The sequence below is a fragment of the Tasmannia lanceolata genome, unplaced genomic scaffold (assembly GCF_043159265.1).
Source record: "Tasmannia lanceolata isolate RefF3 unplaced genomic scaffold, GAP_Taslan_0.1 ptg000023l, whole genome shotgun sequence".
NCBI lineage: Eukaryota > Viridiplantae > Streptophyta > Magnoliopsida > Canellales > Winteraceae > Tasmannia > Tasmannia lanceolata.
Window position 1 is genome coordinate 34,651,927 of NW_027518700.1, and position 24,262 is coordinate 34,676,188.

Consider the following 24,262-nt stretch of genomic DNA (forward strand, 5'->3'; position numbering starts at 1 on the left):
ATCTTGATTTTCTTAATTTGTTTGAATTCAATCTAAGTGAAAGTTCTCCCAAACTTCTAATTTCATGAAAAGTCTTAAGTGATTTAATTACTTTTAATTTAAGGATTAATGTACAAAACCCCACTCATGTGTGGAGCCGACTCGTGATTGGTATGCCATCAAGCATCTAAGATGCCTACGTACCCAAGCCTCAATGGGATCAGAGTCGACGTAGTTCGGTGCACCTGAACTAAGCTACTTATGCCTAACTCATCTAGGACACCGACCTAGACTGGATTGACTGTTTTAACAGTTTAAGAGAAATTATTTAATTCAAGTTGAAGATTTTATTATCCTAGGACTTCATCTAAGATGCTATATGGTCCTATCTAAGTGCAAGACGTCCCTTAGACTAATGCAGGTTGACCTACATCCTAGGTAACTAGGTTTGTCCTAGGGGAAAATTGGGTGACTAGTGTAACTAAATCTATGGCACGGTTGCTATCCATAGCAAACGCCCGTGATGAGGCTGGACTCCTAACTCTAGGACTCCCTAAAACCTAGGACACGACATGACGTAAGTGTTCCTAAATAGGGCTCTAATGGTTCTTACGATGGAAACCGCAATCCAACAGTTCCGAAAGACATGAGGTAAATTGATTCAAGTTGTTGAAGTTAATGATTTTCAGATTTCAAGGATTTTCGGTTCCTAAACATCTAAGGAATACCAAAGGCTCTATGGTTCGCAAGCTTCAGCCTTGAATCACATCCATGGAAGGGAATCATGTGCTCTTCCTTTGCGCAATTTAATACTTAAGTTATAGCACCTTATTGCCTGGCATATTTCTCAGGATTTCGTGGTAGACCTCGAAGCCAATAACATGCTATAATTTAAATACTCAAATTGTCAAGGATCAATTGCAATTGGGATACGATTATGGATGCGATCTCGGCATCTAAATTATCCTAGCATGGCCATTTTACAAGGGAAATCTAAGACTCCTAAGATATTTGTTTCAGCGGCTTAAGGAATGAATACGTGACAGAAATTTAAGGTTCTATGGAAGTTTTCATAATGATTTTGGTTAATTTTAATTTTTAATAGATTTTATCAATTTCAGATTACATGAATGATTTTACAAATGCACTCATTGCAAACAAATTCTAAATAAATTGAAATTTCTACAGTAACAAGATAGGAATGAATATAGCTTACTGGAAAACTTTCATAGATTTTTATATTAAGTTGCTATTAATTTCTGATTTTTCAAAATCCAAATCGGATTATGGATTAACACAGTAACCTATATCATATCACTTTTAAATTACTCCAAACTTTTACAGAATAAAGATATAGATGATTAAAGCTTACTGAAAAATTTGCATGAATTATCATTAAGATTAGATATCAATGTCCGATTTTTCAAAATTCAAATCAGATTATAGCTTAACACAGTAACCTATAGCATATCAATTTCATATCAACTTAAACTCCTACAGTATAATAATAATCATGAGATTAGACTACTGTATGACTTTCATGAATTGTTATGACGATTTGATACCCATTTAAATTCACACAAAAATCAGATGAAACTAAAGAATTACTTAAAAAGCAAACCTAATGGTATCCTAAAATCAAATGAAAAATTCCAGTAGATATATAATAGATTACAGAATTTATTATCAAAATCTCAAAACTTAAAACTTAAATCTCCTCCATAAAATTGGTTTTTAAATATAAGAGATCAATTTGTTTCCTAGGCGTTAAAACCCGTTTATTAAAATAACTTTGGTTACTGGTTTGTAAAGAAAAATTTTGAAAATATATTAATTTAATAAGAAAAAGAATTATGGCACGTAAAACGGGGAAGCGATTAGAAAACAGTAAAAACCATATTTTTTTAAAATATTTTTCAATGGAAACTTCCATTTATTATTAGGCTTTAATTCTGGAAAGTTTCATCAATTTTTAAAACGATTTGGTATTTATTAAAAATAGCCGAAATGTAAAATAATTAATAATCAGATTAAACAAACTCCAAAAAATATGAAAATTTTTGGGTGATCTAAAAACCTTGTAAGACTACTGGAACCAAACTTTCACTAAATTTGAACATGATTTGATATACTTTTGGCTCCATTCATCAAGAAATAACTCTTTTCGGGGTTATTCTTTGAAAAATAGAATGAAAAATAAAACGGCCGAACCACGGTTGGAAATTAAGTTTCCAGTTTATAGAAATCCCAAAAAATATCATTTTTTAAAGAAACCCACGTTTTCTAACACTTGCTTTGATAATCCGATTGAAATCCATATTGAATAAAAAAACGAAAGAAAATCATTATTAAATGGAGGAAGTTTAATTTTTTGGTGAAATTTTGAATTTTGAAAACTTATAATCTATATTATAACATACTGAAATTTCAAGGAAAAATTCATTGATTTGATCTACCAAAAGTAAAACCCTAGCATGCTTTTCTACTTTTGATATTACAAAGATAAAGATCCTACCGTTGATCGCGCTCCTTGTATCTAGGGTGCGTAGATCCGAGGTATACGCTTTGTCGCACCCTTTTATATGATGAAGAAGACCCAAAGAACACCCCAAAGATCCTTGATCTGTGATTTGTTGAAGAAGAAAAAGGAATTCAAGAATTTCTTTTGTGAAGAACACTTGAGAGATATGAACACACTTCAAGAGAGAAAAGAAAAGAAAATTTCTTGGGAGGAGAGAGAAAATGGACGAATTTCGATTTTTTTCCTCTTTTTTTTGGATGTTTGCTTTGATTTTTATACAAAAAAAGTTAGGGTTAAGAGAGAAATACTAATTTCCAATGTGAGAGCTCCCTTTTTGGCTTGTTTCCAATTTTTCCTTCTTGCTTTCTTTCTTTCTTCTTTCCAAATTGGATTTGATTCCAATCTTAATTTCTTGTCAATCAAGACATGTTATTCTCATTCCACATTACTTCTTTAGAAGAAAACCTTTTTAAGCAATCATTCATCTTTTTCTTCTTTTTATTTTTTATTCTTTTTATTTTTCTTTTAACAAATATGATGTCACCATTGTGACATCATCAAGGTTGGGTGCTCAACTCATGTGGGTCAACCATGTGGGCCGCTGTAAGCCCAATGGTTTTCACCTTGGCATTCCCATCTTGTTTTGATGATTCCAATACACAAGTGATCTTTTATCACTAATGTGTTTGAATGTCTAAGTTATAGATTATGATAAAGTAAGATCAAGGATGCTTGGATTGAAGGCCAAGAAGCTCACATTGGACCACCAATTGGAAGGCCAAAGTCATCAAGCAAGAAGTCATGAAGACTTGAAGACATGAAGAAATTCATATTGAAGACCATTTTTTGTCTTTTAGAATGTATATGATCCAAACCTAGATTAGGCTTTTAGAGGCATAATTAAGTTAATCTCACACACCCTAAATAAACAAGTGATTGTATTTGTGGAGTTCCAACACCTTGGAACCCTCATAGCAATCCCATCATGGTTGAGAATTGGAAGCCCAAAACAGAATTGAAAATCTGCTCTGCATAGGCTTCTCGGAACTCCGAGAGTTTTTCTCGGAACTCCGAGAATTCTCGGATCTCCGAGAAATGGTCCAGTAGATCATTTTCATCTTCTGTTAGGATTCCCGGAACTCCGAGATTTTTTCTCGGAACTCCGAGAATTCTCGGAACTCCGAGAATTATTCTCGGAACTCCGAGAACACTAATAACGGCTAGATTTATATCCGTTGGTGTTTTTCCAGAAATTACCGTAATGCCACTGAACGGTCATATTTTGTTTTTCCTATAAATATGGGTGTTCTAAACATTCAAGATATCAATCCTAACACTCTAAAACTTCATTTGAATATCCAAGAGTGAATCAAACTTCAATTGTGCCTCTCATCACCATCTTTAGGATTTGGATCATAGGCTCAAATTTGTACATCCATTTTGTAACCCTTGTGAGGGATTTTTCATTTCTTTCTTTTAACCTTCGAGTGTTGTATTCGGGCGAGTATTCGGAGAAGCGTAGCCTATTCTCCGTGGTGAGGATAGCCACCAAGGTTAAAGCTATTGGGGTGAGGATAGCCACCAAAGTTAAAGCTATTATAATTGGCATTCGATCTTCGCCAAGGTTAAGAAGATCAAATAGTGAAGCCATCAACGGGTTTGGTTGGTGGAGTGGAGTAGGCCTCGGATTTGAGGACAGAACCACTTTAAATCTCGGGTGCACTCTTTCTATCTCTTTGCTCTTTTATTTGCATTGCACCATTAGATTTAACTTGTATGCTTGAATATTAATTCTTGATCTCTTAATCTTAAAATCGGTTTAAAAGTTTTAAATTGGTAGATTCTATTCCTTAAAACAACCATATTCTCCCTCCTCATTGTGTTGCCAATCTAGTATAACTTGGGACCCCCCTACATCGGATTTTCACTTGGTATCAGAGCCTTGGCTCTTAAAAGATTTTAAAATTTTTGTGAAAGTTATTTCAAAAATCTAAGTAGGGAAAGATTTTATTTGGCAACTTCTAATTGTGAAATGGCACACCAAATTGGAACCGGACTTCCGGAAGGCCATTCCACAACTAGACCTCCTTTCTTCAATGGGTCAAACTATGGACATTGAAAAACACGGATGCGCATCTATCTTCTTTCGATAGATGTGGAACTTTGGTACATTGTTGAAAATGGATACAATGTACCTTCCAAACCATTTGAAGAATGGAATGTGGTAGAGAAAAGGCAAGCTAATTTGAACTACAAAGCAATAAATTCCTTGTTTTGTGCCTTAGCTACCGAGGAGTTTAATAGAGTTGCTCCTTTTGATTCCGCCAAGACTATTTGGGATACCCTTGCGACTACCCATGAGGGAACATCACAAGTCAAGGATTCCAAAATAAACTTGTTAAAGAGCAAGTATGAAATGTTTAGAATGAGTCCAAACGAGAGTATTTCGGAAATGTATACTCGTTTTTCTATTATTTCTAACGAACTAGCTAATCTTGGTAAATCTTATCCTACTGATGAGCTTGTAAGTAAGTTGCTTAGGTCTCTTCCTCCACATTGGGATCCAAAGGTGACCGCGATTCAAGAGTCAAAAAATCTCAAGACGCTAACCATAGAGGAGCTTGTAGGATCTCTCATCACCCATGAGATGCTCCTTACTAGCCGACAAGAGGAAAAGAAGCCAAAGGAGAAGGAGAGGGAATTTAGATCCCTAGCACTCAAGGCTTCCAAGGAAGACTCATCAAGTGAAGCGGATAGTGACGAAGAAGAAGCTTTACGAAGATTCAAGAGCTTGTGGAGAAAGAAGCATAAGAAAGATAAGAAGAAGAAAGAAGAAAGTGATGTTGATGGAGCCTTAAGATGCTTCAATTGCAAGAAGATTGGACACAAAAGACCGGATTGTCCACTTCTAAAATCAACTTCCTCTAAGTACAAGGGTAAGAAGGATTGGAAGAAGCATAAGGCTCTTGCCGCCGGTTGGGATGCGTTAAGCACATCGGGCAAAAGCTCAAGTGAAGGGGAAGAAAATAAAAAAGATAATCTTTGCTTCATGACATTCACCCATGAAGTTGAGGTAAACTCTAACCCCTCATATTCTTCATCTAGTAGTAAAAGTGATAGCATACCTTATGATGAATTGTGTGAAACCTTGCATACCCAAATTTCCAAAAACAAAGTTCTTAAAAAATCCATTTTAAAGTTAGAAAAAGAACTTGAATTTTTGAAAATTGATTTATCTTCTTCCATATCTCAAGAACAAGTTAATCTTGCAAATCATAAACTTGAGATTGATACCCTTAAGGGTAGTTTGGATGAGAAATCTTGCCAACTTGTAAAATTTCAAAATATGGCAAGCTCCTCCAATTCTTATGAAGATGAAAGAAATGAGCTTTTAGTTCAAACATCCCATCTTCATAATGAAAATGAGAGACTTAGATTATGTTTACATGGATTTCTAAATGGAAATAAAATTATTGACATAATCCTAAGTAAAACTAGTCTTAGACCTCAACATGCTTATCATGATAGGACTAGTGTATCTAACCCTCTTGTTAGATGCCATTTTTGTGGAATGAATGGTCATTACCAATTCCAATGTGCATCCAAGAGTAGGGCTAGATGTGGGACCAAGAAATCTTGGGTTCCCAAGACCCCCATATGATGTTATTCATATTATGTAGATTAGGGGTTTTTGAACTTAAAATTGAATATATTTCATTTGTATGGTTTTTTGATAACCCCTCTTGTATTGTAAAATTATTTTAACTAGGGGGAGTTAAAATTGAATGTTTCTTTGAAAAATGGGGAGCTTTAAAATTGTAAATTTTAAACCCTTTGTTTTTCTTACCCCTTCTTGTTTTGATGACAAAGGGGGAGAAGAATCTAGAGTAAAGACTCTAGAGTAAGAAAAATGTGAAAAGAGTATATGCCTTAATTTGTAAATCTCTTGTGCTTGTCATCATCAAAAAGGGGGAGATTGTAAGCCCAATGGTTTTCACCTTGGCATTCCCATACACAAGTGATCTTTTATCACTAATGTGTTTGAATGTCTAAGTTATAGATTATGATAAAGTAAGATCAAGGATGCTTGGATTGAAGGCCAAGAAGCTCACATTGGACCACCAATTGGAAGGCCAAAGTCATCAAGCAAGAAGTCATGAAGACTTGAAGACATGAAGAAATTCATATTGAAGACCATTTTTTGTCTTTTAGAATGTATATGATCCAAACCTAGATTAGGCTTTTAGAGGCATAATTAAGTTAATCTCACACACCCTAAATAAACAAGTGATTGTATTTGTGGAGTTCTAACACCTTGGAACCCTCATAGCAATCCCATCATGGTTGAGAATTGGAAGCCCAAAACAGAATTGAAAATCTGCTCTGCATAGGCTTCTCGGAACTCCGAGAGTTTTTCTCGGAACTCCGAGAATTATTCTCGGAACTCCGAGAAATGGTCCAGTAGATCATTTTCATCTTCTGTTAGGATTCCCGGAACTCCGAGATTTTTTCTCGGAACTCCGAGAATTATTCTCGGAACTCCGAGAACACTAATAACGGCTAGATTTATATCCGTTGGTGTTTTTCCAAAAATTACCGTAATGCCACTGAACGGTCATATTTTGTTTTTCCTATAAATATGGGTGTTCTAAACATTCAAAATATCAATCCTAACACTCTAAAACTTCATTTGAATATCCAAGAGTGAATCAAACTTCAATTGTGCCTCTCATCACCATCTTTAGGATTTGGATCATAGGCTCAAATTTGTACATCCATTTTGTAACCCTTGTGAGGGATTTTTCATTTCTTTCTTTTAACCTTCGAGTGTTGTATTCGGGCGAGTATTCGGAGAAGCGTAGCCTATTCTCCATGGTGAGGATAGCCACCAAGGTTAAAGCTATTGGGGTGAGGATAGCCACCAAAGTTAAAGCTATTATAATTGGCATTCGATCTTCGCCAAGGTTAAGAAGATCAAATAGTGAAGCCATCAACGGGTTTGGTTGGTGGAGTGGAGTAGGCCTCGGATTTGAGGACCGAACCACTTTAAATCTCGGGTGCACTCTTTCTATCTCTTTGCTCTTTTATTTGCATTGCACCATTAGATTTAACTTGTATGCTTGAATATTAATTCTTGATCTCTTAATCTTAAAATCGGTTTAAAAGTTTTAAATTGGTAGATTCTATTCCTTAAAACAACCATATTCTCCCTCCTCATTGTGTTGCCAATATAGTATAACTTGGGACCCCCCTACATCAGATTTTCAGCTTCCCACCATGGTGGTTGACCCATATGGGTGAACCCACATGAGCTCCATCTTTGCGGGCTTTAGCCCAATGGGCCATTTCACACGGGTTTCAGGTTTTTTCGTAAAAAATCAATAAAATCTTTCTAAATTCAATATTCTATATATGGACCCAACCCATTTGACATTTATGGTGCATCCCTCACACATGATCGGACCATCTTTTTTGGGAAATAACTTTTCGGACCAAAATGCCCCTACTTGACTGTTAGACATCCAAATGCGACCAAAATACCCTCAGATTGGTTCACCCCTAAAGGGAAAAATTAAAAATGGAAAGTTTTTGTGGTCAAACTTCAAAAATAGAAACTTTTAAAATTGGGTCCTTTCGGTGAGCAATATTTAACAGAATCATTTGGTATCCCCTGAAAATAGCCAAAATGCCCTCAACACTTAGAATTTTCAAATTAAGCGAAACTCCTGAGAAATTCTAAATTTAGCAGGTTTTTCAAAATTCAAAAAATCATTCATAATCTATCAGACATATTTCGGGGATCAAAAGAAATACACAGGAAAAGACCAAATTACCCCGAGGTGCTAGAATTTGGCGAGACTAGGGAAAACCCTGAGAAATTCTTAAAATAGCAGATTTTTCAAAAATTTATGAACGGACTCAAGATTTCTTAGACACAACTTAGGGACCAAATATGATATGTTTGAAAATGTCTAAAATACCCCCGAAGTGCAAGACTAAGAGAAAATCTTGAAAGATCTAAATTTAGCAGGTTTCCCAAAACTTACGAAATTACTCATAATCCATCAGCCGTACCCTCGAGATGGTTTTGGAGATATGAGAAATGATTGAAATATCCATAAGATGATGAAAATATGGAAGCCCCATGAGTTTCTAAAAATAGCAGCTTTTTCAAAATTTGTAAAATCACTCAAGATTTCTCAAATATAACTCGGGGGTCAAACGAGACACATCGGGAATGACCAAAATACCCCTGCAGTGCAAAATATAGGCAAAAATGAGAGAAACCCTAAAAATTCTAAAAATAGCAGGTTTTTTTATTTGCATGGAAACTTGAACTTTCATCTTTCAGAGGCCAAAGGAGCCCCCTAGAGACCTTCAGGATTGCGAATCAACTTCAAAACTCTAATAATGAAATGAAATCTACCCTAAAATGCATGGATGCCTAATCTAATACTGAATACGGATTCAAAACTCGATGATACTACCGAATCTTTTGTTTTTTAAAGCGTAGCAAAATGGGGGTGTCTACAGGATCAAAATTTAACCTCATTTTCTTTTCAGAGAAAAAAAATGAAAGTGCCTCTGGATCGAAAATCTATCTTCCTTTTCTTTTCAGAGAAAAAGCGAAAGTGCCTCTAGATCGAAAATCCATCTTCCTTTTCTTTTCTGAGAAAAAGCGAAAGTGCCTCGTATCGAAATTCAACTTCATTTTCTTTTCAGAGAAAAAACGAAAGTGCCTCTGGAACGAAAATCAATCTTCCTTTTCTTTTCAGAGAAAAAGCTAAAGCTCTAGATCAAAATTCATCATCCTTTTCTTTTCAGAGAAAAAGCGAAAGTGTCTGGATCGAAATTCTTCCTCATTTTCTTTTCAGAGAAAAAGCGAAAGTGCATCTGGATCGAAATTCATCATCTTTTTCTTTTCAGAGAAAAAGCGAAAGTGCCTCTGGATCGAAATTCATCCTCCTTTTCTTTTCAGAGAAAAAGTGAAAGTGCCTCTCGATCGAAAATCCTTTCTTTTCAAAGAAAAAGCGAAGGTGCCTCTAGATTGAAAATTCATTTTTCCTTCTTTTCAGAGAAAAAGCGAAGGTGCTTCTGAATTAAAAATTCATTTTTCCTTCTTTTCAGATAAAAAGCGAAGGTGCCTCTCGATTGAAAATTCCTTTTTTTTTTCAGAGAAAAAGCGAAAGTGCATCTAGATCAAAATTCCATCATCCATTTCTCCTCTTTTCAGAAAAAAGTGAAAGTGCCTCTGAATCGAGATATTCGTCTTACTTTTGGGTTAGAGTAAAAGCGCAGGAGCTTCTAAACCAAAAAGATTATTTCTTCTGCCCTAGAGAAAAAGCTTAGTGCCTCTATGACAAAGAATTTCATCTGAATAATCCAATTTCTCAAAATTCTAGGATTTCGTCTAGGGTCTTGCATTAGGAAGCATTTAGGTTGCATTGTGTGGAGTGAATCTTTTGTTAATTAAAGCTACGCAAAATAGCTCTGTCACTTTTACCTTAGTATTCAATGACTATGTCATCTCTACCAAAGAGGGGCATCTGTAGACACCCCCATTTTCCTACACTTTAAAAAGCGAAAGGTTTGTTTAGTCTGTGTCAAGTCATCTGCATTAGGTTATGCATTCTTGCATTTTAGGGTGAATTTCACCTCATTTTAGGTGTTTTGAAGTTGATTAGCAATCACGAAGGTCTCTAGGGGGTTCCATTAGTCTCCGGAAGATGAGAATTCAAGTTTCCAATCAAGTAAGAAAACCTGCTATTTTTGGAATTTCTCAGGATTTTTCCTAATTTTATTAATTTTTACACCACATGAATAATTTGGCCATTTCCAATGTGTTTCATTTGACCCCTGGGTTGTGTCTGAAAAATCTTGAGTGATTCTATGAATTTTGAAGAACCTGCTAAATTTAGACCTCTCAGGGGTTTCACTTGATTTGTAAATTTTGATTGTTGAGGGCGTTTTAGGCATTTTCGGGCAATGCCAAATGGTCCTGTTTGATGTCGTCCACCGAATAAAGTAATTTTCAAAACCTTTTATTTTTGAAAGTTTCCTTCAAGACTTTCTATTTTTTTACTTTCCTTTTTCAAAGGCAATCCTATTCGAGGGCATTTTGGTCACTTTTTGAGGTGTACACATCAAATAGGGGCATTTCGGTCCGTGAAATTATTTTTTTAAAGGGGATGGTTTGACAATATGTCGAGGGTGCACCATAAATGTCATATGGGTTGGGTTCATCAATAAAAGTTTTGAATTTAAAGGATTTTATTGAATTTTTACTTAAAAAAACCTAAAATACATGTCATAAGGCCCATTGGGCTAAAGCCCACAAGGTGGGGGTCTATGTGGACCCACGCATGTGGGTCGGCCACATAAGTGGGTGCCCCACATGAGGAGGCCACTTGCAAAAATGTCCAACATGGGATGAGGTGGTTGGTGACATTATATTTGTTTTGAAAAAATAATAAAGAAAGGAAGAGGTACTAAAACGACCATAACATTTTATCTTCTACTCCAAAAAATTTACGAATATAGTTGTTTCGAACGTCTCGAAAATATCTACAACTTTCTAGTTTAGGACATTTCCTGAATCAGCATCTAAATAGGTCAAAAACGAGCTCAACCTTCAGGCAACCCTTTTTGGACGAACATCATTCATAAAAGCTAGTTTCCTATGTGAGAAGGCTTCTAGATTGATCTTGAAGGTTATCCATTGTGTAATTTAGCATTGCTTAGCTTGCAAGAAACAAGGTTTAGAAATAAGTTCAATATAAAAATCAAAGAATCAGAAAGTCAAAGCACAAATTGGAAACTAACTAAAGGTATGAGTTCTCATATTGGAAACTTTCAAATCCAATCTAACCCTAACTTTTTCTATAAAAACAAAGTAAGCACAACCTTTGGCCTTTCTCTAGAAAATTCATCCATCTCTCTCTTCCTCCTTCGAATTCATTCAGCTCTTTTGTTCCTTTTGTGTTCATCTCTTCCACTTGGCTCTTCACAAAATGCTTTCACATATTCAATACATTTAACATATTGAAGGCTAGTTTATGATTCTTTGGGATTTCTAGAGCGTATAAAAAGGTGCGACAAAGCGTATATCTCGGATCTACACACCCTAGAGACAAGGAGCGCGATCAACGGTAGGATCTTTATCTTTGTAATATCAAAAGTAGAAAAGCATGGTAGGGTTTTACTTTTGATAGAACAAATATATGAATTTTTCCTTGAAATTCCAGTATGTTATAGTATAGATTATAAGTTTTCAAAATCTAAAATTTCACCAAAAAATTTATTCTCCCCCATTTAATGATGTTTTCTTTACTTTTTTATTGAATATGGATTTAAATAGGATTAGCAAAGCAAGTGTTTGAAAACATGGGTTTCTTTAAAAACTGATATTTTTAGGGTTTTATATAAAATAAAATACTACAGGAAACTTAATTTCCAATCGCGGTTTGGCCGTTTTATTTTTCATTCTATTTTTTTTTTAAAAAAAACCCCGAAATGGGTTATTTCTTAGATGAACGAAGCCAAACATATAACAAACCATGTCCAAAATTCGTTAAATCTTGTTTCCAAACCAATGTTTAGATTCACAGACCACCCAAAAATTTTCGGATGTTTTTGAATTTTTTTAATCCGGTTTTAAATTATTTTAATTTTGGGATATTTGTAATAATTATTAAACGATTTTGAAAATTGATGAAACGTTCCAGAATTCAAGTTTAATTATAAATTGAATTTTTCATAAAAAAATATTTAGAAAAAGATATTTTATTTACTGTTTTCTAATCGATTATCCGTTTTACGTGCCGTAATTCTTTTTTCATATCAAACTAATGAATTTTCAAAAAACAATTTTACAAACCAGTAACTTAGGTTACTGAAATGTTAGAGAAAAGTTTTCAAAGGGTTTTATAATGTTTTGATATAGTTTTACAATTTATATTAATAAACGGGTTTGATTCCTAGAAAGCAAATTGATCTTTTCCATTTAAAAATCAATTTTATGGAGGATCTTTAATTTTTTGGTTCTGGAATTTTGGTAAAAAGTCTTATAATTTATTTAATATCTACTGTAAATTTTTCTTTATTTTAGGATACCATTAAGTTTGACTTCTAATTGATTCTTTGAATTCATCCGATTTGTTTGTGATTTTTAATTGATATCAAATCATAATACAAATCCATGATATTTTTACAGTAGCTTAATCTCACGATGGTCTTTATAGTGTAAATTTTTGGATTAATTTGAAATTCATATGCTATAAGTTGCTGTGTTAATCTACAATCTTACTTGAATTTTATAAAATCTGAAATTGGTAGTACATCTTGATGAAAATTCATGAAATGTTTTCAGTAAGCTACAACCATCCTTATCGTGTCACTGAAAAAGTTTCAATTGATTCGGAGTTTGATTACTAAGGAATTCTGTGTAATCATAGCAATCTGGTTTTAATGTTATTAAATCATAACTTAATAGCAAATCAACACAAAAATCAGTGAAAACTTTCAAAAAACTCTAATTTTTCATCATATATTTAACCTTAAAATTGTTTGAAATAGAAACCATAGATGTCATAGATTCCCTTTATAAATTGACTATGCTGTGACGGTTTAACTCCCGAGATGCATTCATAATCGTATACTAATTATGGTCGTTCCTGCATAATTTGAGCATGTAAATTATAGTATGTTGTTGGCTCCGAGGTCCACTATCTACGGAAATCCTGAGAATCATGCCAGACAATAATATATTATAGCTTATGTGTTAAATTATACAAGGATTGAGAGCACGATGCCCTCCCAATAATGCAACTCAAGGCTGAAATTCGCTAACCATAGAGCCTTTGGTATTCCTTAGATCTTAGGAATTGAAAATCTTTGAAAAATAAAAATCATTTACTTAATAAATTAAGATCATTTGATAAATGCTTTTGGAACCGTTGGATAACGGTATCTCTTCGTAAGGACCTTTAGAACCAATTAGGAACACTTACCTCGAGTTGTGTCTTAGGTTTTAGGGTGTCATAGAGTTAGGGAGTTCAGCCTCATCACAACCGATTGCTATTATTAGCAATTTAGTTATAGATCTAGTTACACTAATTACTCATTTTTTCCATAGGACAAGCCTAGTTACCTAGGATGTCGGTTTACCTACATTAGTCTAAGGGATGTCTTGCACTTAGATAGGACCATATAGCATCTTAGATGGAGTCTTAGGATAGTAAAACTTAAACAACTTGAATTAAATAATCTCTTGAAAGCTGTTAAAATAGTCAGTCCAGTTTAGATCGGTGTCATAGACGTCTTAGGCATATCGCTTAGCTTAGGCCACCGAACAATGTCGACTCTAATCCCACTGAGGATTGGGTACGTAGGCAGCTTGGATGCTTGATGGCATACCAATCACGAGTCGGCCCACACACAATTAATTAGTTTTTTAGGGTAGTTTTTATTTTCTTTCATCATTTAAAATCTTAAATTAAAATTGATTAAATCACTTAGGACTTTTCCTCAAATTAGAATTTTAGGTGAACTTTCACTTAGATTGAATCCAAACAAATTAAGAAAATCAAGATACACATTAGGGATTACATTGAAATTAGAATTTAGGATGCATGTCACATAGTTCGCATATTAATGAAGAGTTAAATGAGCCATTTAAAAGAAATTCAAGAGAGTTAACTTTTGGAATTGAAGACCGGATTATATTGAAGAAGGGAGGTCTAACAGTGGATTGCCTCTCGCTACATTGAGAAAATGTTGCGATTTAGATCTTGCCCTTGTAGGTATTCAAGAAAAATCCTATATAAGAGCCTAAGCTCTGATACCAAGTGAAATTCCACTTAGCAACCCAAGAGGAAGCTGAATTGAGTGTCTTTTGGAAATTTAAGGATTTAAAAACTTTGTTTGCACTAGTTTTTAGTTTGATTAGAAAATTAAAAATAAGATTCAAAGACAAGAGTGAAGCACTTACCACAAGGGAAGAGAAGAACATACAAGAAGCTTGACAAAAGGGTTTTTATAGTGGTTCGGTCTTTAACCCAAGACCTACTCAACTCTTCTCGAGTTTGTCTCCTTGCGGTATCCACTATCTTCTTTCAAGGAACTTAAATACGACGTTCCTTCCGCCAAGTATAATCTTAGCATCCAAGCTCCAAGGGTCTTAACTACGACGCTCTTTGTTGCCAAGTATAATGAAGAGAAGAATGATGCATCACACTTGCCTCTTAGTAGGCTGATTACAAGTAAATAACACTCACTCTCACTCAAGAAAAGTATGAATAAGTAAAATCCTTAAGGTCTCTGAAGAACAATCTAAAGTCAAGGCACAAGAGAGAAGGGGAGAGTGATTTCCTTGTTAAAATGGAGTAAATACCTTTATAAATGCTCAAGGAAGGTTAGGTTAATCATTAATAGTGTTCCTTAAGCCCCAAGAGGTGATATATATAGAGGAGTCAAAGATATGTCTTTTTTAGACTCCCCAATGGTCGTCTCCGAACCCGTGTATGGAATTCCAAGATGACCTTACACATATTTTTTCAAACAGGGGCTTTCTCGGAGTTCCGAGAAAATGTCTCAGAATTTCGAGCTCAGAATTCCGAGCGATTTTATCGAAATTCCGGGAAGGATTTCCAATTTAAGTGCTAATTTGTTTTTAGGCCTTCAGAATTCACTTATATCTTCTTAAGTGGAATGTCATGTGGGTCCAAATATGTGAGGACACCACCATATCATTCACTATCCAATTAGGTTCATTATAGGTTGGTTTTAACTCTCTTTTGTGCCTTTAACCTAGACAATTAATGATTGAGCATATACAATCTAATTATAACTTGATCTTCAATCTTGTTAGCACTTTGAAGAAGCTTTGACTTGTCTTTTATCAACTCCGTTTATGATTGAGCATAGCTTTGGCCTTTGAGTTGATTTTCGTCTTTTGGGCTTGAGTTCAATCTTGCCTTCGAATGACCTTGTCTTGCCTTGATGATGACTTGATTCGTCACTATGTTGTTGATGCCTTCTTCATGTCTTTGATTTCACTTTGAGCTTGAATAAATTGATCATTGATTGTGCAATTTTGAAGGTACTAATGCTTTGAACACATTCACTTAGACATGGAAGATCATTAGTACATAAAACCATTTTATAACAAATTGGGTTTGTTAATCATCAAAACATAGTAATAGGAGTCCTTGTTGAACTTTTGGGCTAACATATATTAGTACCTTTGGATGGGAATTTGAATTTTCATAATAGATCTTTAGGTTTTCTCAAAACAATTTGAACTAGAATTGAAAAACTAGAAGATAAAGAGAGAAAACTTGAGAGTAGAAGAGAGAGATAGTCTTGGATGTTTTTTGAAGGAGGGAGCACGAATTTTTCAACCTTGACTAGCCTCCAAAAACATGCTATGATGGTTTATATAGAGATGGTTTCCTACTTTTAAAAATTCCTAAAGTTTCTCTCACAATTTGACTCAAATTGAAAAAACTAGTTAATTAGACTTTGAATATTGTAAACCAACACAATGTGGGAACCTATGGAGGTTTACTACTAGGATTTGGCATGTTCCCCAACCTTGAAAAAATGTGGTTTGCATTGGCTGGACATTTTTGCATGTGGGGCCCACCCTGATGCAGGTGCATTCTTGCTACAAAGCAGCTGGCCGATTTTCAAGCCCATTTTTGGACTATTAGATGGCCAAACCTGAAAAAGTCAAAAACTACAAAATTGTATCCATTTCAATGTTCTTCAAAATGAGTACTTACACACTCATTTTGGCACAAAGGTTAGAGAGTTATGAATGTTTTAGTAAAATAAGTCCATAAGCTAAACATACACTTGCTATTTAATTTTTCTAATTAAATAAACTTATTTCCTCCTATCCAATGGGATGAAAGATCCATGCATATTTTTCTATAATTCTCACAATACCCCTAAGTTAACAATTAACCACTTTGGGTATTCCAAATGTGTCCTATGGTATGTGTACACATTTGGAATACCCAAAGTGTACACATACCATAGGACAACTGCTTATACTATCTCAATGGAATATAGTATAAGGGTCCCGCATATACTATATTCCATGGACGGTATAGGGATCTGACGGTCGATCCTACAGAACCCAATGATGGGCCCCATTGAGATCTTGCTCTGCAGGTCACACTAAAATCGCATTGGATTAGTGGCCTCCATTGAGACGTAATCCTGAAGATGACCATTAAATTATCATACTTGTTAACCCAATGGTTCTCACCTTGGCAATCTTCAATGTTTTGATGATTCCAAACACAAGTTGATTAATGTTGTTATTCTAACTTGTTTGATGTTTTAAGTGCATGTATTGGAAATCCAATCTATTAAACATCAAAGTCAAGGGAAACAACATGGATCGTGGCTTGAACCTATAATAAAGATCAAGATGAGCCAAAAGAGGAAGAAGGCTTGGAGCATGTCATGAAAACAATGTGAAGCCAATAGAATGAAGGAATGATCCATGATGACAATGAAGACTTGAAGATATTGAAGAAATTGAATGTTTGCCAAGTCTTAGAATATAAAAGTCCAATCCTTAGCTTAGGTCCGATGAGAGGACCAATGAGCACTTAACAAGGTTTAAACATACTCTATTAGGGTCCTAAAACATGAAAATATCTTGGGACAAGCCATAGAGAACACACCCAAAAGATAGACATCATTGTCACTTGCTTAGTAATTCATTTAGTGACCACAGAACTAAATTTGATAATATTTGGTCCAAAATATTTTTAAAGATTTTTAAAAATATTTTTAACAGATAGATCTCCTTCTTCTAATATTCGTAGAGTACAAGAACATCAAAATCCAATGAGAAACGAAGGATATATGAATTTTACAAGTTAGACGTTGTAACCTGGAAAACCAGTTACGGACCTCCATGGGATCCCACGGAGCTCCGTGACGGAACACCGTGGGATGTCATTGAGCTCTATGGAAGCACCTGGACCAAAATAAAAAATGGCTACTCCGTGCGTAGCCTCCGTACTAGCTGTTGGGAGCCCTATAACGGCTAGTTTTGGTCTCCCTTGCCTATATAAAGGTCACTTACCTTTCTAAACTTAGTTCTAACACTCCCTAAGCCTCATTTGAATACATATTGAGTTAAAGAACAAAGTTGTGCCTCTTTTGATTCAAAGATAAGGATTAGATTGGGAGCTTTCATTGTACATCTTCTACATTAAGATTGTAACCCTTTGAGAGTGATTTTTGTTTTCGTTCTTTCTTCATCAAAGATTGTAATTGGGCGAGTGTTCGGAGACGCGTAACCTTGTCTCCATGGTAGGGATGGCCACCAAGGTTTAAGCGGTTGATTGTAATTTTTTGCACCGATCTTCGTCGAAGTTAAGAAGTTCAAATAGTGAAGCCATCAACCTATTTTGTTGGTAGAGTGGAGTAGGCCTCGTGGGTTTGAGGACCGAACCACTTTAAATCTTTGGTGCACTTCTTCTAACTCTCTCTTTATATTTCTTTCACTTTTGATTTATCATTGTGGTTTATTATTGAATTGATCTTTCTTAATTTTATTTGGGGTAAAATTGGTGTAAGCTTTTAAAAAGAAATTTGATTTTGATAAATCCAATTCACCCCCCTCTTGGGTTGCCACCGTCATAGTTGGGCCTAACATTGCATTCTCAATACCCCTAATCACATCTAATATGTGCAAGTCCCTTTTTTCATTCCACATATACTCAGTTGAGTCCTATGGGGGGTGGACAACTACTACCCCCTGGGCCCACTCACTGTATACCTTCCAGTCGCAGTTAGGGCCTACAAATGCATTTCTAAAATCATTTCAAATAAATGCAAGTGTTTTAATAAAAAAATTGACAAACCATTTATCAAATCCGCTTAGCCAAGATATTTTATAGACCTACTGCTCTGACCGAAACTGTAGATGATATCCATTAAAATTTTTGAGGCCGATCCCCAAATGTCTTGAAACCCGAGTTTTTGGTATTGACACTATTTGAGTCCCTCGAGTCCTAATGATTACCCGAACACCATATTTTGATAGTTACACTAACTCACTTTGTCTGGAGCAATTAAGGGGTTATCACATTTCCCAAGATAACCCTCACAAGCTAATTAAAGAAGAAAAGACAGACAAGTTAGTGCGATTATCAAAACATAATTGTGCTTAAATCATTTCAAAAGATAAGAAGACTAGTATATTTTTCCCCATTTCTTACTTGGACCACCCAGTCCACAAGAAAGCAATTCTGAATACATTGAAATAGTTTGTCCAGGGAAGAAAAGAGGACCTAAATATACTATTCCAAGTAGAGAGGGGGGTGATTTACACAAGGGGGGAGTGCTTATATCATTTCCCTATATCAAAAAGAGATGATATATTTGCCCATTCTCTTACCCAGCCACCCCTATAAGGTAAAAGAGTAGTGATAAAATGCACTAGCAAGGGGCTGTCCTAATCAATGAGCAGGGGGTCAAATATATCATTTTCCTTTGGGTCTGTTTTACCTAGCCACACCTCCACTAAAAGAGCAGCCATAAATACACTACGAGGGGGGCTGTTCTAAGAGAGGAAAGGGGTGTGATATATCATTTCCTTTTTGTGGCTGTATCCCACTTTCACCCCAGCCACCCCTTGGTAGTTAAAAAAAATTTCACAAATACACTTAAATGGGGGCTATCCAAGTAAGCAAGGAGGGAGCGAAATTTATCACTCCCCTATCTAAAACCCAAATCAAATTAGGGTTTTAGAAGAGGGGAGATTCTCTTGATTTTGCTAGAAAAGGAGAGAAAAGAAGGGCTGCAAGGGGGAGAGCTCACTGGATCAGATTAAGGTTTCCAAGAGAGAGAGGAAGGAGAAGGGGACCGGCCACTCTCACCAACTCCATTGTCGCCGGCCGACCTCCATCATCACCACCACCTTCTCCAACTCCCTCCGGCCATCTCCACCTTCATCTACCTCTCCATCAGCCATCACCCCTTCGTTTTCCTAAACCCAAACCCCAAACCTTCATCTTCTCTGGCCTCGACCCCACTCCGGCCAGCCTCTGCATCCCATCTTCATCACCACCTCCACCATATTCGTTCCACCACCATCATAGCAGCCCCTACATCCACCATCAGCCACCATCACTAGGCCATCTACCCCATCTTCTCTGATCACCCTAAAACCATCACCAAGATCACACAAACCCCCAAATTCATCACATCCACATCCCAGATCCGATCATCTACGGCCCCTTCCTCGCAATTTCGACCATAATCACCTCAAACCCCTCCATGTTACGAGCCACCATCTCCCTAATCATTTTCCCATGCCCAAACCCATCTTGTCTTCACTTGGGAAACCCAAAACCCATTGCCCATTTCATCTCTTTCTCACCCTCGATTCTCTCTGGTTTGGGGCTGCAAAAAAGAAAAAAAGAGAAGTTCAAGAAATGGGTTTAGAACGTTTCGATCGTTGAGATTGCCAAAAGAGGGAAATGTAAATTTCAGCAAAGGACTAAAAGAAGAAGAGAACTCTAGCCATACTTCAAATTGAGTCCATGTAACATCCTCAACCCTCCTCTGCATTGATAGAAATGTGTGTGGTTTGTTCCCTTTCGTCTTAATTTTCTCTCTGATGTTTAGCCCATGAATTTGGTTGGAGCTTCATTTTAGCTTAAAGATTGATTTCAGTTTTGATTATAAATTGATAGGGAAGTGATCTATGATTGCCTTTGCTGCCTGGTTTAGATAATTCAACATCCATCTTCATTCCAATTTCTTTCACTCATTCTTTTGCAATTCTTGTTGCTCTGAAATGTTCATAGTGAAAAAAATTTTGAATTATGAATGCAAGTATGTAAGTCATGAAGACTGATCTGCTTTTAGCTGCTTCTCTCATTTTCTTTTAAAAAGGTTTTGGTAGAGGTGTTTGCTTAATAACCTGTAGGGTGGCTTATGTTTGTAACTTTAGTGGTTTTGGCAAGGGAGCAATACTAAAGGGACATAGGTGCCAGGATCAAAACAAGGTTCCATTGGTTGATTCGATCAAAGAACCCCATGTTCCAATTAGCACCACTTTGTATTGCCCCTTGTATGTGATCAGCTGGCTTCAATTGTTTGAAAGGTTTTCTTATAATCTTTGAGAATCAAAATGATCTTGGAGATTGTCAGTTTTAGGGATTGAGTTGGGTTTAGTGCAAGAATCAATTGGAGTAGTGACTTTATTGCTCCCATTCTCACAGATGATTTGTATGCACTATTTGGGGCATTTTACCATTTTTTGTAATGAGCAAAAGACAAGGTGAGCTTGTCCCATGGGTTAACTATGATTGTTATAATGTCATCCCAAAGCAACTGATGCCTGCATTTTTTTTTCTACAATGGCGCTACTCTTACTCTGATCACCCATATGTAACAATTACTTTTCGTGTATGAAGTATTGTGGGCATAGTCAATCTTGATGGAATTAATGTATGACAAAGCGTGGGGTGTTGTTATCAAAATGAAGTAATATGGGTGATAGTGTCCAATCATATATTCATGCTATCTAGTCTTTGTCATTGCCTAAAGTCAGCTTGTCCTGGGATTAGGTTTCTAGAATTTCCTTTGGAGCTATGAGAATCATGAATAATAAACTGTAGTTTATTTCTTTGACCTTCGATTAATGGGTTTGGAATCTTGGGAATTAAAACTTCCTTAGCCAAGTAGGAAATTGAGGGCTATCAAAAGAGTTCAAGCTAGAACCCAAATGCAATTTTGATCATGTCTAGAATATTTGGTTAGTTAAGGGTGGGATATAAGTAGAAATTCTCTTGATTCGGTCGAATCGGCTTCGTTCTTGTGAAACAGGTTGATCGAAATGAGTGATCCGTCTTAGTCGGGTCAACTTCATTTCATATGGAGCGAGTCAGTCAAAAGCAGCAAACCCTTCACCATTTACCCTTCCTCGTTCCTTCAGATTTTGCCTCAGTGTTTAAGAGCTTCATAGGGTTTGTGATCTTCAGCTACTCGTGTCTCCAGATCTTCAGGTACTCGCCTCCTTAGGATTTTTGGGATCCTCCCTATTTTTCGAGATCTACTTCATTCCTTTGGGATTGTTCTTGGCCCGATTTTCGGGATCATCTTCGAGTCTTTGGGATTCCATCAATCTTCAAAAATGTTCCCTCAATTCTTTATAGGCGATGACAGAATGTTTCTTGAGCCACCCCCTTTACCCTTCTTGTCCTCCTTATTGTGTTAGGATTTCTAATGGGGTTTAGGGATTTCCTCATTCTTTAGCACCTTTGCTTCTTATAGGGTTCAGGGGTTCTACCTTGTCTTCTTTCGGGACTACTCTCTTCACGTTCCTCGGGATCCTCTTCGAGTTTCGAGATTCGATCGTTTTTGGAGCACTTTGGTGGGTTTAGGCAACGAGAGACGGCAACCTCCTGAGACAAAACCTCTTTTTCAATCAAAAGGGATAAACAAAACACATAAAAATACAGAAAATCATAAAAACAATAGAAATCACAAAAACACACAAAAATCAAATAATAAAAAATCCGAAAACAATGAAAAACTAAAAAAAAACATCAAAAAGCATTTTTCAAAAAAGCTGTTTTCGAACTACGTTGGCTTGATCCCTTTCCACAGGGTACGTAGGCAGCTTGAGACCGTCATCCCGAGTTTAGTCAAACTTTTCTGCAAAAATCTTTCAAACCTTTTAAATAAAACCTTTTTAAACCTTTCAAAACAAAAACCAAAATGGTCAAGCATGGTGATTGTCAGGTCATTCAGAGCCCTCTTTTCATTCTATTTCCGATCTTGATCTTGGTTTTTCGGTTTTCATCGATTTTCCGACGTTTTATCGAATTTTGGGACGGGTGACGACGTAGCGTGACCCCTTTATAGGGATTGTCCTCGCTGAGCCCAACGATAGGCTATGACGACAACGAGACTTGTCCGATCTTTAGCGGATTAGGATCACTGAGCTCGATTCCTTTAGAATCGCTCCTTGAGCCTATCGTATGTCCCATTTTATTTTCCCTGGCATTTTTTGTTCTCTCATACCGTTGATTTCTGATTCCTTTCTTTCCTTGTATCTTTTAGCTTATCGTGTGTTTGTCTTTGGTTTATTATGTGTTACTTTTAGCTTGATTACTTTGTTGGCATGTGATTGATTACTATTTTCTAGCATCTTTTAGCTCGTCTTTTGTACAGTTTCACATGCTTATTTACATGCTTAGCTGTAGCATTTATCTGCTTACTTATCATGGTCATATGCTTAGCTATAGTTATTTACTGCTTTCCTGCTTATCATATCCGCTATATTACTTGCTTAACTGTAGTTGTGCATGAGGATGTTACTGCTTTTCTAGATGTGATGAGTTAAGACTAGATGCGATGAGTTAGAATTTGGATTTTTATTTTCTTTTGCCCATCCCCGGGTCATGCATGCTTAGATAGATGTTTTCTCGGGGATATTCGTTCCCATTTCATCTGATTTTCACCAAAAACTCTTCAAACTTAATAATAAATGGCATAAGAGACCAGGTGCTTGCACTTGGGCGAACTGGGGGCGCCTATCACCTTCCCCATTCGTCATCAAGCACGGACCTTTTGTATCTCTGGTTATTAGTTGCAACAGAGTATTGTATGGGTTCCAGGGCCGACTTCCCTGGATGACGACTCTTTCTTTGCTTCAGGTACGTCTTGGTTTCGAGGCTGTTGTCTCCAGATCAAGAGGTATCTCATTTATATCGCCACTCATGCTGTGAGGGCATCATTTCGAGAGTTCCTTAGTAGAGGTCTCCTTCACATTGTGGAGATCTTAGAGGATCGACGGGGATCTCGTATCCTTGCCGCCGTCCTCGGGATCGTGGTCCTCACTTTTCACTTGTTTGCCTACTATTTTCACAAGGGTCGTCTCGCCAACACCTCCCATTCCATATACCCCAATCGTGCTGATATTCTCATCATGTAATGCTTTCATGACTCCGTCCATAGCTGATTTAGTAGATGCAAAAGCTTCAAAATCTCGAACAGGTAACAATTCAATACTTGGAGCTACATTGTATGATACAGTAGAAAAATTTCCATCTAAAATGAGCTGATCAGCAACAACAATCCTCCTTGTTACTTCTCTACTTACCGTGTAGCGGGACTTCCAATCCTTGAAACATCTACTCTCCTCATATATTTGATTATGTTTGTTCAAGAATCTCCATGCATATTCTTCAAAGTTATCTACCTTCACTATCCACCTGTCAACTTCACTGAGGATCATTTCTCCTCTCCTCCGTGCCGTCGTTACTGCATTTGCACAATGTTTTTCACAGAACCCAAATGTCACGCCCCCAAGTCACACACACACATTCATATTCACAACACAAGGCTTAAGGGAGCGACAGTGCCTCACACCTGCAAGGCAAGCTTCACAAGCATACAAGGCTAGCAAAGCAATAATCATAACCATCGGCAATAATCTAATAACTGAACTTGAAAGTCTTCACCAATCCTTTGTTAAAATCTCAACCTCTCTCATCTAACCCATAATCCCATAATAATCAAAGTACGAAATCATATGATACAGTCTCAATAATCCTAAGAATACTCACTGTCTAAAGAATGTAAAAGTACTAAAGATAACGAAAATCATAAATCATAGATCACTTATGCGCCTCCTCGCCAACTCCACAAGGATCAAACTCTGAAAATATTAATATAACCACAGTCAGCTGAAAAGCTAAGTACATAATAACGCACTAT

The 24,262-nt window shown here is 36.2% G+C and overlaps 1 protein-coding gene across 1 annotated transcript; it reads right to left on the reverse strand.

Moving 5' to 3' along the window:
- Positions 1-23,324: 23,324 nt before the first annotated feature.
- Positions 23,325-23,969, reverse strand: LOC143856043 (putative disease resistance protein At4g10780). The gene is made up of 2 exons (XM_077366084.1): positions 23,915-23,969; positions 23,325-23,806 (listed from the first exon to the last, which is right to left on the reverse strand). Exons 1-2 carry the CDS (start codon positions 23,967-23,969, stop codon positions 23,325-23,327), a joined length of 537 nt encoding a protein of 178 aa, XP_077222199.1.
- Between the last annotated feature and the right edge of the window lie 293 nt (positions 23,970-24,262).